Source organism: Euphorbia lathyris, chromosome 1 (genome assembly GCF_963576675.1).
Source record: "Euphorbia lathyris chromosome 1, ddEupLath1.1, whole genome shotgun sequence".
Classification (NCBI taxonomy): domain Eukaryota; kingdom Viridiplantae; phylum Streptophyta; class Magnoliopsida; order Malpighiales; family Euphorbiaceae; genus Euphorbia; species Euphorbia lathyris.
This window is the reverse complement of record NC_088910.1, coordinates 128,105,169-128,123,109: the sequence shown is the minus strand read 5'-3', so window position 1 is coordinate 128,123,109 and position 17,941 is coordinate 128,105,169. Positions and strand designations below refer to the sequence as shown.

General features: G+C 34.6%; 1 protein-coding gene across 2 annotated transcripts; it reads left to right on the top strand.

Annotated features, from left to right (window-relative positions):
• The first annotated feature begins 1,957 nt into the window (after positions 1-1,957).
• Positions 1,958-12,898, top strand: LOC136210967 (probable trehalase). 2 transcript variants are annotated; one of them, XM_066002450.1, is made up of 11 exons: positions 1,959-2,725; positions 6,767-6,886; positions 8,065-8,180; positions 8,520-8,620; positions 9,895-10,001; positions 10,097-10,169; positions 10,554-10,724; positions 10,928-11,015; positions 11,803-11,902; positions 11,986-12,199; positions 12,560-12,898. In XM_066002450.1, exons 1-11 carry the CDS (start codon positions 2,109-2,111, stop codon positions 12,641-12,643), a joined length of 1,791 nt encoding a protein of 596 aa, XP_065858522.1. In that variant the 5' UTR covers positions 1,959-2,108; the 3' UTR covers positions 12,644-12,898. The 2 variants fall into 2 exon arrangements, with proteins under 2 accessions (XP_065858523.1, XP_065858522.1); XM_066002451.1 differs by lacking the exon at positions 6,767-6,886 and having other exon boundaries at positions 1,958-2,725.
• The last annotated feature ends 5,043 nt before the right edge of the window (positions 12,899-17,941 follow it).

Here is a 17,941-nt window from a genome sequence, read left to right as displayed (position 1 = left end):
AATCTTTAAAAATAGGTAAAATAATTGAACGAAAATGTATGTTTATCCATTTCTCATGATTGGTTGATGACATGAATACGTAAGTCTCACGTGTTTCCCTACTAACAAACAATTTTTCCTTCAACACTTTTATAAAATATAAAAGTAAAAAAAAAGTAATTAAAAAGTAAACTGTTTTGCTTATTGTTTTTCTTTCCTTATGAAAAAAGAAAAATAATAAAAAAAAAAGAAAAATCTATATGCTTTATACTCTTTAGTAATGTGAAATTTTGTACTAACATCTTCTTTTGACTTTGTCAAAGTTTGATTTTGTTGGCTATTAATAAATCATCATGTTAATATGTTAATAATTTAATGTATTATATAAGCAAAGTAATAAAAGATTAACACGGTTAGTCAAATTTATTAACGAACTAAAAATATGATTCTTTTTAGGAGTTTGATGAGTTGTTGATTGCGAAATAAGAATTAGATCTGCAATTGGAAACTTATGTTATTCAGTTATATTTGTCTACATTCATAGACGAGAAGTGCAATACTAAAAAAATCACATCCTTTATCAGTGGCGGAGTTAGCTTAGTGTATAGGACTCGGAGCTCCTTTACGTCGACGAAACTCTAAGCAAGGTGCGGCCTCCATTGGAATTAGCCCCCATCTTCCCTCGATCTTCTCCCTCTCTTCTGAAATATGAACCGTTTCTTTCTCCTTTCTTTATTTCCAATCCTCTTCCATACTGCTTTCATTGGAATTAGCCTCCGTCTTCTCTCAACATTCTCTCTCTCTTCTGAAATATGAATCGTTTCTTTCTCCTTTCTTTATTTCCAATCCTCTTCTGCAATGCGCTGAGAGTATCAAAATCCACATCTCATCGCCACGGCGGAACTAAATTTAATCCATTCCTCCTAAACCCTATTTTCCAAATCTCATGAAATTAATTACACCCAAAAACCTATGTGTATACAAGTTTGAAGAGTATAAATTCTGAAATTATTAATTTAATGCATTACATAAGCAAAGTAATAAAGATTAATACGGTTAGTCAAATTTATTAACGAACTAAAAATAGGATTTTTTTTTTTTAGAATTTGATGAGTTGTTGATTATGACAGGCTTCACGGAACAAGAATTAGACATGCAATTGGAAACTTATGTCATTCGGTTATATTTGTCTCTATTCATGGACGAGAGGTGTAATACTAAAAAAATCACATCCTTTATCACTGGCAAAGTTAGCTTAGTGCATAGGGCTCGAAGCTCTTTTATTCCGTCAAAACTCTGAGCAAGGTGCTGCTTTCATTGGAATTATCCCTCATCTTCTCTCAACATTCTCTCTCTTCTGAAATATGAACCGTTTCTTTCTCCTTTCTTTATTTGCAATCCTCTTCTATACTGCTCATTGGAATTAGCTTCCATCTTCTCTCGACATTCTCCTTCTCTTCTGAAATATGAACCGTTTCTTTCTCCTTTCTTTATTTCTAATCCTATTCTGTACTGCTTTCATTGGAATTAGCTCCCATCTCCTCTCGACATTTCCTCTTTCTTCTAAAATACGAACTGTTTCTTTCTCCTTTCTTTATTTTCAATCCTCTTCTGTACTGCACCGGGAGTATCAAAATCCACCTCTCATTGCCACGACGGAACTAAATTTAACCCTTTCCTCCTAAACCCTATTTTTCAAATCTCTTGAAATTAATTACATCCCAAAACTTATACGTATACAAATTCGAAGCGTTTATAAATTTTTTGAAGCTTATAAAATTGTGCACGTAAACAAATAAACGAACAACTCTTATTTATAAAGACTTGAAACTATTTTCTTTTTAGAAAAACCGAACTAAATTGAATCAAAAACATTTTTGAACATTTTCAAAAAAAATAAAATAAATCAAGAAGCCATCACCGGCATACAAAAAGAAAAGACTATATAAGAATCTTCCACATGCTTAACGATAAAGATCATACAGTTAATTACAAGGAATCTCCAAGAAATATCCCTAAATTATTCATTTTTATAGATTAATTGCCGTCCTTTTTTTTTTTTAAATTCCCCTCTTTAAATTCAATTATGTCTTCTCCGACCAAAAATTCACAATCTTTCCGTTTCAAGGATGAAATTTTTTGATCTTCATCTTCATCGTCGTGATTTTCTGTTTCTTAATTTTTATTTACTAATCTCTCTGATTTTACCAAACATGACGTCATCAGAATCTTTGTCACCGTCAAAAAACGTCAGCTCCGGCCCCGTCGTCCCCACCACACCTCTGGTCGTCTTTCTTGAACGCCTCCAATCCACCGCTTTCGATACCTTTGGAGATAAGCATTTCGACGCTAAATTTTACATTGATTTGTCGTTAAAGTTCAATCTCTCCGCCGCCGAGGAGGCGTTTGATGGTCTTCCGAGGGGTGATAATGGGACTGTTCCGGCGAAGGATTTGGGGGTTTTTGTGGCGGAGTATTTTGAGGATGCGGGAGAGGATGTTGAGTATTATGATCCGCCGGATTTTGTGGCGGAGCCTGAGGGGTTTCTGCCGGCGGTGGAGAATCCGGTGGTTAGAGGTTGGGCGATTGAGGTTCATTCGTTGTGGAAGAATTTGAGTAGAAAAGTTTCTGATGATGTGAAGGAACATCCGGGATTGCATACTTTGTTGCCGTTGCCGGCGCCGGTGATTGTCCCCGGTTCACGTTTCCGAGAGGTTTATTATTGGGATTCTTATTGGGTTATCAGGTATTATTTTCTTTCTTTTGTGGTTCATATTGATATATTTTGTATAAATTAAGGGTCAAAACTGAGAAATTTTAGTATATGCCGCCGTGGATAATGTGGTGTAAAAGGTCAATAAAGATTTTAGAATTTATACAGGGTGTTGTTAAACATAGCCTACATTTCCCATTTTTAGTCCCGTGAAAGAACGAAAATATCCTTAGAGCTTTTGAGGTGGGAAATGGAGGCTTTTTTCCTCTCCCGGCACGCGAGCGTGAGGTAATCACGCCTCACCGTGTGGTGAGGCGTGTCACGCCTCACCACACGGTGAGGCGTGATAGCCTCACGCCCGCGTGGTTGGGTATTAAAAATTACGGAATTTAATCTTGTTAAAATTAACTCGGATTAACCTTTTACAAATAAAAATTACGGAATTTAACTCGGATAAACCTTTTACAAATAAAAATTAACAACATAAAGATTAAAATAAATTAATAAACATAAAATAGTACATATAATCTCAAAAGTGTTAAAATGTGAGGCTATATAATAAGTTCTAGTAGATAAAAACATATATCAATTCGTCCGGCGCCACGCGTCCATAAACTCATCCATCTCGCTCCTAATAAGTGGAGCCTCCTCATTATTTCGGCCGGCAGCCGATCGCTGAGTGATACCCCACAACCAGCTAACCCACTACAAATAAATAAATAAATATTAAAAAACAAACACATGTAAACTAATAATAAATAATAATAATAAACTTACATATTCGCTGTTGGAGCGAGCAAGCTAGACCGGTCCATCCTGTGGGGTATGAAGGAGATGAGGATGTGAATATCGCATGTACCAGTCCATGTAAGCAGCATCACAGGCAGTGGGATCGTATCCAACTGGCCGACATCTCCTCCGATCAATGCCCTGAGCCGATGGAAATCCCCGCTAGGTATCATCAACTGTGACAGAGGAATGCGTAAGCCTGTACGATAAAGACTTCCATGGCCGTATTGCTCTATCAGGTCTAATACATTCAGCCGGGATAGGCTGAGTATATCCGACCTGACATAAGGCTCGATCCGGCATATACAGTTCGACAATGTCTCTACACCGTATCCAATCGCCGTAGGACACTCGAAGCTAATCATCATCGGGGACAGGACCATAAGGCAACCACGTCACCTGCAAAAAATAATACTCAATAATAAATAATAATATACTATAAATAATACTTAAATTAAAATTAAAATTAAAAATATAAGTAATACTAAAATTATAAATAAAACTATAATTAATACTAAAATTATAAATAAAACTATAATTAATACTAAAATTTTATAAAATACCTCGGCTGCCGTCATGCGGTCCAGCTGTGCACGTATGGTCTCTAGTCGGGCGGCCGTCCTGCCTGGAACCCCGACCTCCTATCTGCATGCCCGGGGACGGTCAGCTGGGATCCTGAGTGGTAGTCTATGCGGCCGGAACACCGGAAAATACTCATATATCCAATACAGTCTGCTCCATCGAACCCCTCTGCACCTGCTGCGTCGCAGCCCCTCTCCGTCTACGACCTGATACATCAATACCACGTTGTCTCGTATGCCATGGTGTATCCTCCTCCTCGTCCATATCTAGACGACGAGCTGATGACGGGATAGATTTCCCCGTGATAGTAGACCGCTCTGTCTACACATAAAAATTTAAACAAAATTAAATTAAAAACAAATATGATTTACAACTAAATTTACCAATATAATTTACAATAATTAAATTAGAAAAGAATATAATTTACAACATAAACATTTAACTAAAATTAAATTGAACAAAATTAAATTTACAGCAACTAAATTTAACTATAATTAAACAAAATAAAATTTACATACATACAAATTAAATTAACAATTATTAAAATAACAATTATAACATATAAATTATAATCAAATTAATGTAAACAAATAACAAACAATTAAATTTAATTATATTTATTTAAAAAATAAAAAAGCCCCAAATTACCTCGGGCATATGAACATCACGCCCGAACCATAGGTCGGGCGTATGAACATCATGCCGCACCTATGGTGCGGGCATGAGGCTATCACGCCCGCACCATAGGTGCGGCGTGATGTTCATACGCTCGACCTATGGTTCGGGCGTGATGTTCATACGCCCGAGTGCGATTCCGAAAATTTCTCCCACTTTCTCACAGATTCAAAAACGACGCACAAATCAACAAAATAAAACCGTAAATCGTACCATTTTTGCTTTCCCTTTACCTCCCCTGTCACGATCCATGGTTTGGTTGAGAAATTAGTCCGGATTTGATCGAATAGAGTTTAGGGTGTTTGAGAGGTTTTGGGATTTTTGAAATTTGGCCAAAGGGTATTTCGGTTTATTCACGAGGCTAGAGGTAGGAAATGGTGGCTTGGTTTAGTATTTAAAATTTTGTATAAATAATTAAATTTAAAAATATTTAATTAATTAATTACATACGTAGGAATAATACATTATTGATCCGCTCGAGGGCCAATTTTACACCTATATGCGTAAATTATTATTTCTTTCTAAATTGAGCTCGTTCAATTTTTTTTACACGAACTTTTTTCCATACCACTATAAAAAATTTCAAAATTAAACTAGAATTGGATGACAAAATAAGATCGTATCGTTTTAAACAAATTTAGAGAAATTTATCCTTCATCATATGTAATTAAATACAAACTTATTGAGCTAATAAATCACTTCAATCTTAATTTGTCGGAATCAGAGAACCGAACACAACAATAATAGAGATAATTTTGACAGCCGGAGGACCAAAACTATCCAGAGTAGGTGCGATTCCAGCGACTGGAGGCCTAGGCCCTTCCAAACTCCTCCCTTTACCGCCCTGCATATATTAATATTTTATTAGTTAATGTGTTTTATGTCAATAAATTTGGTTTGATATATATTAATAACGTGGTATGCCGAATGTATATTAAAATTTATCCACAAACTATCATAGCTATATTTTTGCTAAAAGTATTAAAAAAAAAGCTAAGTGAAACACGTATTTACAAATAGAGCAATGTGATGTATAAGTACGTTGTGACACTCCACCTGACTTCAATTCACACACCTATTATTAAAGTAATGTAATACTTTTTCATAGCAAAACAATAATGTATTTTACGTTTATAATTTTTGATACGTCATCAAAAATCAATAATTCAAAATATCGCAAAAATAAAAATCAACAATTAATATAACATGTCACGTTAGAAAAAAATTGATTTATCAAATTAATAAAGTAACTGTATTACATCACTAATGATTAACGCCGCTTGATTAAAAAAATTATTTCATTAATGGTGTAAACCGTAAGATTTTTTTTTACAACAAAAAAGTTATAATATTTCTTTAAAGGGTGTTTGTTGATTACTCTCTATTTTTTATACATGAAAAATAATTTTTTTTCTAAATAGTAAATCGTAAATCGTAACTGGAAACAACAAACAATAGATAAATCAAACGAGTTCTAATTGTAACCACATAATTTTTTAAATGTCTTTTCCTATATTTTTTTAACCACATGAATACTAAAAGTGAATTATCATTGTAGAACGAGGAAATTACACTTATGATCCCTCAATTTTGATTTATATTCATCTTGGTTTATAAACTTTACACTTTATTAGTATAATATTTCTTCTACCATTAAAAGAGCCAAAATGACCAATAGAAACTTCAAAATGGAAAGTATAAAAATTAAAATTGTTTAGAATAATATTTCCAATGGAATCATCGGCTTTATTTTTCAAATCATTATTTTTTGAGTTTTATCACTATAAACAACTACTTTCTCTCTTAACCAAACAATATCTAAATGATCATAAAATTAAAAATCTTAAGAATTAAAGTTTATTAGAATATGATTTCCATCGGTTCTATAATGAAGGGTTCCTTGATATTAGAGTAGTCATTTTGATTAACGGTAAAAAAAATAAAACACCATTATGTCAATAAAATGCAAAGTTCAAGGGTCATAATGTTAATTTTTAAAAATAGATAGACAATTTCTTATTTTTGCAGGGGGTTGCTGGCAAGTAAAATGTATGATAGTGCAAAAGCAATTGTGACAAATCTGATTTACCTTGTAAACACATATGGGTATGCTCTTAATGGAGCTAGGGCTTATTATACAAATAGGAGGTAATTATTTATTTATTTCTTCCCCAATTCTAAACTTTTGAATTTTTATTTTCCTTTCATGTGTGTCAAATGTAGGGTTCTAATCGAGCAGAATCGAGTTTTGATTTGTTCATGCTTGACTGTTTTAGAAAATTGATGAGCTCGAGTTCGAGGTTAATTAATATCCTAATTAATATCCTGCTCGCGAGCTGTTCACGAGTTTTGCTCGACAATAGCTCGTCAATTTTGTTCACGAGTTTCGCTGACGAACAACTCATTATCAGGGCCGGTCCTGATATTTTAGGGGCTCCAAGCGAAATAAGAGATAATGGACCCTTAATAAAAAAAATTGTACTAAAAAATCTAAAAATAGAAATTTGATCCCATTTTAGACCTAAAATATCATATTATTTGATGAATTTTTAGACCTAATGAGTATTATAACCAAAAAAAAAGTATATGTTCATTAAAATTAAAAATTTTGGGCCCCTTTTAGCCATGGGCCCTGGGCGGCCGCACCTCGGGCCTATGCCCAGGGCCGGCCCTGCTCATTATTATATTTATTTGAAATTTTTTTAACACAAAATACGTTTTTTTTTACATTTTCACCTTTATAGAAATACTATTATTAAAAAAATAATCGAACCAAACTTGCTGAGTAACGTGTTCATGAGCATTGTAATTGAGCTTGTTCACGAACCTTTTGATCGCGAGCTGTCGAGATGCATTTGGTCATGTTCAAGCTCGGCTCATTTATAAATTAAGCCAAACAATGTCGAGTTTTTATCAAGACGAATGCCGAGCCGATCATGAGCAGCTTGACACATTTACAACCCTAATCGAATGGGATACAATACCTTGACCATCATTAAAATTTGGAGTCTATTTCACAAAATTCGCTGAATTTCTTTTCCAATGGAATCACTGAACTTTATATTTAATTTCAATAAAATCATCCTGATCAATTTGTATACATAAACTCACTGTAATATTGATGTAGCATTAAAGACAGTTGACTATATGTCAATTAAACAACATGCCAAATATATATTATTTTTATGTCTTACATGGAAAAAACAAATCAAATACTAAGTACCACGTGGCACATTATCTATGCCACGTCATATTCCGATAAATTTTTATACTTAGCTGGAATAATTTTATTGAAATCAAGTATGATTGACTTTTTTTTTTTGCAGTCAACCACCCCTACTTAGTGCAATGGTGTATGAGATATACAATAGGACTAAGGACATGAAATTTGCTAAACAAGCACTGCCTTCATTGCTCAAGGAGCATCAATTTTGGAATTCCGGTACCTTTTTCTTCTCCGTTTTCGCTAATTTTAGCCGTGTCAGAGGACGTAAAAAAACCGGTATTTCAATCACTAGTTTCAAATGTTGTAACTTGTAACCTTTTCAGTTGTAGCAACATCTAATCAGTGATTAAATCAACGAGTTCCTCACATTTGAAACCAATATTTTAAACACCGATTTCATATGTTCTCTGACGCCCCATACAAAGAGTAGTAGATCCGGAATAATTTTTTCGGACCTTACTTGAGGGATTCTTTTTTCTTTTTCAGAAAATCTATTATTCTAAGGAAAAAATTGTTTTCTTTAAATTATTTAACTGAGAATTTTTCTTATTTTAGAGGTACATAAAGTAATAATTAAGGATGGTGAAGGCAATAATCATACCTTAAATAGGTATTATGCAATGTGGAACAAACCAAGGCCTGAGTCTTTCATCATGGTATGTTTTTCTTCCTTAGGTAAAATACTTACGCGTGTGCATTATTCGGTAAAAACCGAATTACCAAACCAAACCGATTCAATTTGATTTTTCAGTTTCGAAAATTGTCATAGTTTTGGGTATATTTCGTTTTGGTATGAAAAAAAAAATATAAAAGACCGAACGAACCAAACTGAACTGTATTACTCATATTATGAATTTATATATATATATATATATATATATATATATATATAAGTATTTGTTTTTAGAAGTTTAATTCTTTTTTAATTGTTATTGTTATTGAGATAATAATTAAAAGTAGGTATATTTTGGAAGTATTTTAAGTTTTCTTTGGTGCAAAGTATAAATTTAGCCGCATAGTTACCGGAGGAGAGTGGATTTAGCTGTTTCCGGCTCTCGCTAGTCCTGCACCTATCAAGTTATTTCACAAAGTCGGACTAGAGTAAAACTCAACAGGGCCTTCTTTCCCCGAGCTGATACCGTCTAACCTGTTCCATTGGATGTGGTTTCGCTGGATAGCCAAATACCTCGTCATCTAATTAGTGACACACATAAATGGATTAACGAGATTCCCACAGTCCTTGTCCCATATCCAGCGAAACCACAACAAAGGGAACGAACTTGGAGGAATCCGCGGGAAAAGAAGACCTTATTGAGTTTGACTCTAGTCCGACTTTGTGAAATGACTTGAGAGGTATAGGATAAGTGAGAGACGGAAACGGCGACGGTGAAATACCAGTAATTTTTAACGTTATAACTTATTATGTTCTCAATGTACAAAACAATGCAACTTTAAATCTAACCGTTACTAGACGGAGCGATTTCAAACCATAGAAATAGTTTTGTTCCATGTGCAATTTCATGTTTTGGCTTCCTTCCAATCTAAAACCTTCTGGTCACCCAATAAGGTTTGAAATTGCATAACTCATGTTACAACAACAACAACAAAGCCTTAGTCCCGAAATGATTCGGGGTCGGCTAACATTAATCATCATATAAAACCGTGAAATCGCATAACTCATGTTAACGAAAAAAAAAAAAATCTTCCTTTAACGAGACCTGAAATTGCACCGTCTAGTAAATTCTAGGTTTAAGATTGCATTATTTTGTACGTGGTTCGGTGACGGTGCTAATTATTTTAGTACTACGGTATTGTGTTTTTTCAGTTAAGTTCAGTGCGGTTTTGAACCGAGACACACCCCTAAAATTACGCATCTTGGAATATGGACATTCTTGTAGTTATAATCGTTTCACTTAATTGCCTATTCCAGGACAAGAATTCTTCTTCCAAGTTGAATTCATCTGAGAAGCAACAATTTTACAGAAATGTGGCTTCAGCTGCAGAATCTGGATGGGATTTCAGCACAAGATGGATGAGGTAAACGCAATCAAAATGATATCGTGTCAAACAAATTATCTCTATAAATCGTGTTGTCGGAAACTGACTACTCTACTTATTTCGTTTTGTTACAGGAATTCTTCAGAGTTCACAACATTGGCTACAACTTCTGTACTGCCAGTTGATTTAAATGTGTTTATACTCAAGGTAACGTTGGGTGTAAGTCGGATCATGGTATCATAATCGTATTATATTTCTCCTTGTTGTTATCAATTTTACCGCAATCTGATGGAGAAATTGAACATTCTGATTTACTGTTATTTGATTCGTTATTTAACTGCTAGGCTATAATAAAATTGATATTGTTTTGAAACGCAGGGAGAGATTTTTTAATACGTTAGAACAAACAACAAAAAATAATAATTATATCGAATCATACTGTAAATTGTGTTATCATATCAGAAGTAGAGTCTGTTTGTTTCAACTATTGCTGTTTGCTGATAGGCAGTAGATATTAATTGTTTTTTATGCAGTTCCAAAAAATGGAAACCACGGGCACGTAATCATCCTAATTCTTTTCAATTTGTCCAGATGGAACAAGACATTGCTTTCTTAGCAAAAGAAACAGGAGAAGAAAACATTGCAGAGAGCTTTCTAGAAGCTTCTAAAGCAAGAAAAAAGTCAATCAACTCTGTTTTCTGGAATCAAAAGATGGGTCAGTGGGTTGATTACTGGCTCAACAATGGTGACACATTTGGCCAGGTGAATAGTTCTATACATTTTCTTTGTTTTCTTAATTGTAATTTAATTCCGATGTCAAAACGAGTCGTCATGTAACTTATATATTTCATACAATATACATGCATCAAAAATGAAGTCGTGTTAAATAAATCGTGTCAAGAGAATTATTTCTATAAATTGTATTACCGTGTGATGTCTAATTTAATTTGATGAATTATTTTCAGATTTCTGAAACTTGGCAAGCTTCTAATCAGAATCAGAATGTGTTTGCTTCAAACTTTTCTCCTTTATGGAGTGATCTGTTTAATTCAGGTTAGTGAATCTTAAAACCCAATTATTGAAGTTTGAAGTCTGTTTACAAAAGAAACTAAAATTCATTTTCTTTCAATAGAATTATTTCAATGGTCACTTCGGTTAATATGTATAGAAAAAAAATCACTTACGGAAGACGATTAGCTATACATATCAACTAAGTGTTATGTCATATATATTACTTTTATAGTTGATGTGATAGAAATATAGCAACTGACTGTCTGCCACATGACGTACATCCAAAGCCACAAAAAAATCACATTTTTTCGACGTGGCGCGTAATGGGCACGTAGTCAACTATTTTCAGAGTCATGTCAATATCGTAAGGATTTTTTTAAAGAACTTGATTGGAATTAAATGCGAACAGTAATTTCATTGAAAGAAAATAAAGTTCAGTAATGTTATCTATGCGCCAGACTAATAATTTGATGTCACATTACATCTCAACTATGCAATAAAACAATAACCCTATGTAATTAATTACATATTTTTTTAATTATTATTTATTTAAACCTGAAATTATAGTAAATCCTAAAATCTTAAATTATATGACGTGACACCAGATTATGGATTTGACTACGGATTATATAATGCGGCACACATATAATAAAATTTCTAAGAAAAAAGAGTAACCATATGTAAAAAATGGTAATACGCGTTTAAAATACAAGAATATTAAAATTAATTTTTAAAAATACGAGAACTTACTAGTGTATTTTACTAAATTTCGGGAAGTTTTCGATTATTTACCTTACGCCTTTTTTTTTTTCCCGCATATGCAAAATAGACTTAACTTTGGTGGAAAACGTAAAGAAAAGCCTTGAGAATTCAGGCCTACTTCAACCAGCAGGAATTGCAACTTCTCTAACAAATTCAGGACAACAATGGTAACCAAGATAATCAAATCTTATTATACCTAAATACCGCGAATTCTACGCATTCTAAGATCAAAATTTTTGGATTCGAGCAGGGACTTTCCGAATGGTTGGGCACCCTTGCAACATATGATAGTTGAAGGTCTAGCTAAGTCTGGATCACAAGAAGCAAAATCATTAGCAGAAGATATTGTTGCTAGATGGATCAGAACTAATTACATTGCATTTAAGAAAACCGGAGCAATGCACGAAAAGTATGATGTACAGAAGTGCGGAGAAGCTGGAGGCGGAGGCGAATATAAAGCTCAGGTATGACACAAAAGTATCAGTTCTGTTTATGGTGTCATAATTATGCTATGGTATCTGTGATAGTCTTGTTAAACGGATTATGTCAGATAGATTGTTTTTGAAAATCGTGTCAGAATTTGTCAATCCGACTCATTATGCCTAAATGCGTCTAAGGATCCGTTTGTTTTACATGTTGATGTTAACTGTTTGGTATTACTGATAGGTAGTGGATATTAGTTGATTTTTCTGTTAAAAACAGATGTTTCGAATTTTTAACAAACATTTTTTTATCTCCTATTAATATTTAGAAGGCAAAAAGCAGTTCCGAAAAATGGAAATAAACAGACACTAATTTGTGTTTTCTTTTTCCTCAAATTGCAGACCGGGTTTGGTTGGTCAAATGGAGTTGTGTTGTCATTTTTGGAGGAGTTTGGATGGCCTCAAAATCAAAGGATAGATTGCTGATTTTACAACTTTTTGTAGAGCGACAATTTCACTAGCTTAATTTGTTTAAACTGTCAGTGACATATAGAATGTGCAGTATTGTTACGTCGGAGTAACGGGTTAACCATGATAATTTAAGTAAGTTGAAACAAAGGAAAAGCCATTTTGAAAATTCGAGGAGTCATTAGAAATTCGGGTGCAAATTAAAAGGGCTAGATTTGTGTATATATAAAAAAAATTCAGTTTCCATTTCTATATATATTTTTCTTGTAGTTATTTTCTGTAATTAAAGTTATAATAGATATAAAAGTATTTGGTTAGAATGGACAAACCACTGCTAATATGGCTATTTTGGAAATAAAATAAACTACTATTTTCTTATATGTTGTTTAAAGTTTTTAATCAAGACTAAAAATATATTAATGAAACTATTAAAATGACTAATTTACTTTTTTTTTAAATGACTAATTTACTTCTAATACTTTTTCCTATTTTTCATGAAAAATAAATTTCTTCTTAATTATTATGATTTGATTGGAATTGTTTCATTAAATACTCAACGTTTCTCTTACCGTAAATAATAATAAATTTGAAAAAACATTATCAAATGTATATTGATTATACAAAATATCATATAAAAAATTAATAACCTAAAATGAAAAATAGAATAAAATGGAAGGAGTAATATTTACTTGCTACCAATAATAGCTGAACCAATCAAGCTCTTAATTACTAAATATTAGAGCTTGCTTGGTTAAATTGTCAACTATTTGTTATTATTATTAGTTATTTATTATTATTACTATAAAAAATATCTAATATAAACCTTTTTTAAATTAATTAACAAATAAGTTATAAAAAATTTTTTTTTTTTTTTGGTAAGAAGGGAAGAAAAAAAACAAACAAACAAAAACCTAACCCGGGATCAGTCTAGGAAGACTGACCCCAATCCTATCCTCAAGAAGAGAAGGTAACAGAAAAGAAGGAGGAACGGAAAGGGTAGAAACACCTAACATCCCCCCATGCCCAGCAGCTGCCAAGCGATCCGCCACGCAGTTTTGCTCCCTATAAATATGGGAGAAGGTAAGAGAATCGAAGGCAGGACGAAGCCTCAAGATGGCTTTAATGAGATTCTGACTCTTAAGACAAACAGCATGTCTATCCGAAATCCTGTTGATAGCCTCCAAGTTGTCAGACTCCACCGAAAGTCTTTTAACACCCATGCGAATGGCGAGTTTAATGCCAGACAAGATCCCCCAGAGCTCTGCAGTAAAGGAGGAGCCCGTACCTAAGTTATGGGTAAACCCAGCCAGCCAGGCGCCACCAGCATCCCGAAGAACTCCACCAGCAGCAATTCTGCCATTACTAAGGCAGGAGCCATCCGTATTCAACTTGACAACCCCTTCCCTGGGCTTCCTCCAACCAACTAACTGGACCTCTTTAACCGGAGAGGGGTGAACCAGGAGCTCTCCTTCAAAACTCTTTGTAATAACAGAGAGTTTTTTCGAGAAGTAAAACCGGAGGTCAGGAATAAAGACAGTCTTCTCAGCAAATAACTCTTCATTCCTCCATTTCCACATTTGGTGACAAATAATAGCGAAGAGAATAGCCCCGTGCTGCATACTGGCCAACAAATTCCCATTAACGCCTTCAGAGAACCAGTCAATATCAGAGAACCCCATAAAGGAAGGAAGGATGTGGTGAGGAAGGACCCCTTCCCAAACCTTTCTACTATTCGGGCAATCCCTCAAAGCATGGCACAAGGTTTCCACATGGCCGCTGCATCTGCTACAGGCACCAGATACAGCCAAGTGCCTTCTGTGTCTATCTGCATTCGTGAGGAGCCTGTCTTTGACTCCCAGCCATAGGAAACTCCTAATGCGGTAGGGGACTTTGAGGGCCCAAATGGACTTCCAAATTTCCAAAGGAGGATCAGCCCTATTAGGGGTAAAAGCTTCATAGGCCGATTTGCAAGAATAAGAACCATTATTAGTCAAGGCCCAGCAGTGTCTGTCCTTATCCTCCTCCTGATTACTAATCTTCACACCTCTAATATTAAGGAGGGTCTCCAGGCTAAGAAAGGAGTCGAACTTAGACCAGATCCAGTCTCCCTCCGAGTCCACCACATCAGCAATTCTCCAGGAGAGGAGATCATTCGGCGGAGGGGCGATGCACACCTCAATCAACGGTTTGTCACCAATCCAGGTGTCATACCAGAAACTAATGGATCTCCCATTACCCACCTCCAAGCCAATCCCTGTACAGAACTCAGCAAAAACAGCACTAAGCCCTTTCCAGAGGAAGGAACAGCTGACAACCCTCTCCTTCGGGCCACCAAAGATTCTATCTTTCCTATACTTGCCGCACAGAAGACGAACCCAAAGGGAGGAGGGGGATTGCCACATTCTCCAAAGAAGCTTCATTAACAGGACTTTATTATTGTCCTTAGCTTGCCTTATACCAAGACCCCCCCTGCTCTTAGGCTGGCAGGCTTCCTTCCAAGGGACCAGGTGAATCTTCCTCCCATCCCCAGACTCTCCCCACAGAAAACGCCGATTAATTTTATCAAGGTCGTTGAGGACCGGCTCAGGGAGCTTACAGGCTTGCATGATGTGATTTGGAGCAGCGCAGTTGATAGACTGGATTAAAGTAAGGCGACCTGCAAGGGAAAGAGAATTAGCTTTCCAGCTAGCACACAAACCGTTAGATTTGTCCAAAATGTCTTTAAAAGAGGCTTTGGACACCCTGTCACTATGAAGAGGGACCCCAAGGTATTTCCCAAACGATTGAGTCAGGGGAATGCCAGACATCTCACTCAGTCTTCTACACAAGCTATTATCCATATTCTTGGAACAAAGCATACGGGATTTATGGATGTTAATCTTCTGGCCAGAAGCCTCACAAAAGCAGTCGAGGATATCCATCACAGCCTTAATTTGTTCCTCATTACCCTCCACAAAAAGCATGACATCATCAGCAAAGAGTAAATGGGTAACAGGGGGGCAATGTCTGTTGATGGAAACAGGGTGGAGAGTCCCTTTGCTCACCGCCTCTTGGATCAGGTGAGATTTATTGTACAGAGTAATTTTATGGAAATAAAATGATAATTTTGTTAAAATCAAATAAATACAAACAAAATTTCATGAAAAGCCAAAAAAAAAACTTTCATGAAAAGTTTCAAAACGATTGTTGGAATTAATTGGATATGGATCCAATTAGGCCCGCCCGAAATGGAACGGGCCCAAACCCAATAAGAATTAGGGTTAGGTTATCTATTTATTCAGTATAAATAGAAACCCTAACCAACACTAATTCTAAGAGAATAAGGAATTAGGTTTTAGAGATATAGTATCTCAAAAACACAGAAAAGAGAATTTTTCTCTCCTGCTTCCTCCTTTTGGCCGCCCCCCCCTCTCTCTCTTTGGGATTCGTCGTCGCTTTAGTTCTTGAACCAATTGTCTTCCTCTCCCAATTCTATTGGCGTGGTTGAAGGCTTGACCGGTGATACTAGATCGGGTGATTGATCCGAATCCTTCCGCTGCAAATCAAGAACGGGATCCGCGCTACAAGAGGTAACCCGTAAACCCGTTTACTTATTCGGATAAATATATATGTTGTGAATATATGCTTATCCCAACAACGATGTTGTTCTATAAAAATGCTAAACGTTATTATAATAATAACCAAATATTATATTTCATGAAACGTTAAAAATTATTTTAAAAAGATGAAACAAACACATCTAAACTCTAAAATATTAGAGTTTCCATAAAAAAAAAAACTAAAAGTTGCTATTTTATAAAATTAATTAAATTAAATATTATATTTTCTACGGGTTGTAATAAAACGCTAAAAATGACTTTAAAAAACCGAAACAAACACCTTTATGGAAGAGTTTTAGGTGTTTAGTTAGAGATCTTCTGTTTGTCTGTTATATATAAAAAATTTCTTTTTGGAAAACAACTATTTCCAACAACAAATAGTAAATCATAATAACAAACAACAAACTATAACAACAAACAAGTGACAAACACAATAGGTTTAAGTGACTTTCTCCAAATAAAGAACACAAGAAATAATGATGGGTTTGTAAACTTTTCCACATAAGTGGGGAAAACAGTTGTAAGAAAAATGTGTGATTCATCCCTCACTTAAAATAATTAAATGTCATTAATATTCTAGACCAAAGTTGATTTTTTTGTGTGGGCATTAATTACACATACCACTTATAATTAAGACAAAAGTTAAAGTGGGATTAGCTGTGGTAGGTGGACCATGTTCAAAATATTATCAAATAGGCAACTATTTCTCATCGATTTTCTAACGGGTTAATACACATATTTGCCCTTGTGTCTTCTCGAAAAAACAGATTTGCCCTTAAATCAAATAAACCCACAAAACTATCCCTGAATTTTCCATAAACCTGCAATTATACCCTAATCTGACGGAGCTGCTAAACGGCGATGACATCAAACCTTTTTATCTCCAGAAAAACTTCAGAAAAGAACAACCAATCACAAACAGAAAAAATATGCACATTTAATTTCGATTAAAAGCAAGTTAGAAGAACAGATTGGTCAAAATTCATTTTAATAAAAGCTCAATCAACCTAATAAAATGGCGTCTAAACCTCCTAATTAATCCAAAAGCAATAGCAATAGAAAACAATAAGAAACCAAATGAATTTTGATTGTTGTCATCCAATTTTTTTGGAGACAAGAAGGTCTGATGGCATCGCCGTTTAGCAGCTCCGTCAGATTAGGGTATAATTGCAGGTTTATGGAAAATTCAGGGATAGTTTTATGGGTTTATTTGATTTAAGGGTAAATTTGTTTTTTCGCGAAAACACAGGGGCAAATATGTGTATTAACCCTTTTCTAACCAACCCAATAAATTCTAAATAAATAATTGAGATTTTATTTTATTTGACTGAAATTTAATTGTCCAAAAAGTGTATAAACATTATTTTTTTTTTATGGGAATACTAAAATTTCATTAGATAATAAGATTGATAGTACGACATGACAATAGCAAGGAGTAAAACCTCACATATATAAAGGCAAAGCCTATTACATGGACCATAAAGGCAAGAAAAAAACTACAAAGAGCAAAAACAACCATAAAAGGTACATCTAAAATAGAGGACCGTTGAAACATATATTTATCGTAACTCCAGATTTGTAGCGGAGCAGCTGTAGTCCAATCTTCATCCTTTGGCCTAGTCTGAAACACCGGATCTAAGTCCCTTCTTTTTTTGCATCCACGTAGATCCAGTGATCTACGGATAAGATATACTTTTTCTGCACTTACTACAACAGA

What these genes read in the sequence shown, in the direction of transcription:
- LOC136210967 (XM_066002450.1), top strand. Translation starts at nt 2,109, where the DNA reads ATGAAATTTTTTGATCTTCATCTTCATCGTCGTGATTTTCTGTTTCTT. An exon ending in TAAATGTGTTTATACTCAAG is followed by an intron (nt 10,170 to 10,553) that starts GTAACGTTGGGT and finishes CAATTTGTCCAG; the next exon opens with ATGGAACAAGACATTGCTTT. An exon ending in GAGTGATCTGTTTAATTCAG is followed by an intron (nt 11,016 to 11,802) that starts GTTAGTGAATCT and finishes TATGCAAAATAG; the next exon opens with ACTTAACTTTGGTGGAAAAC.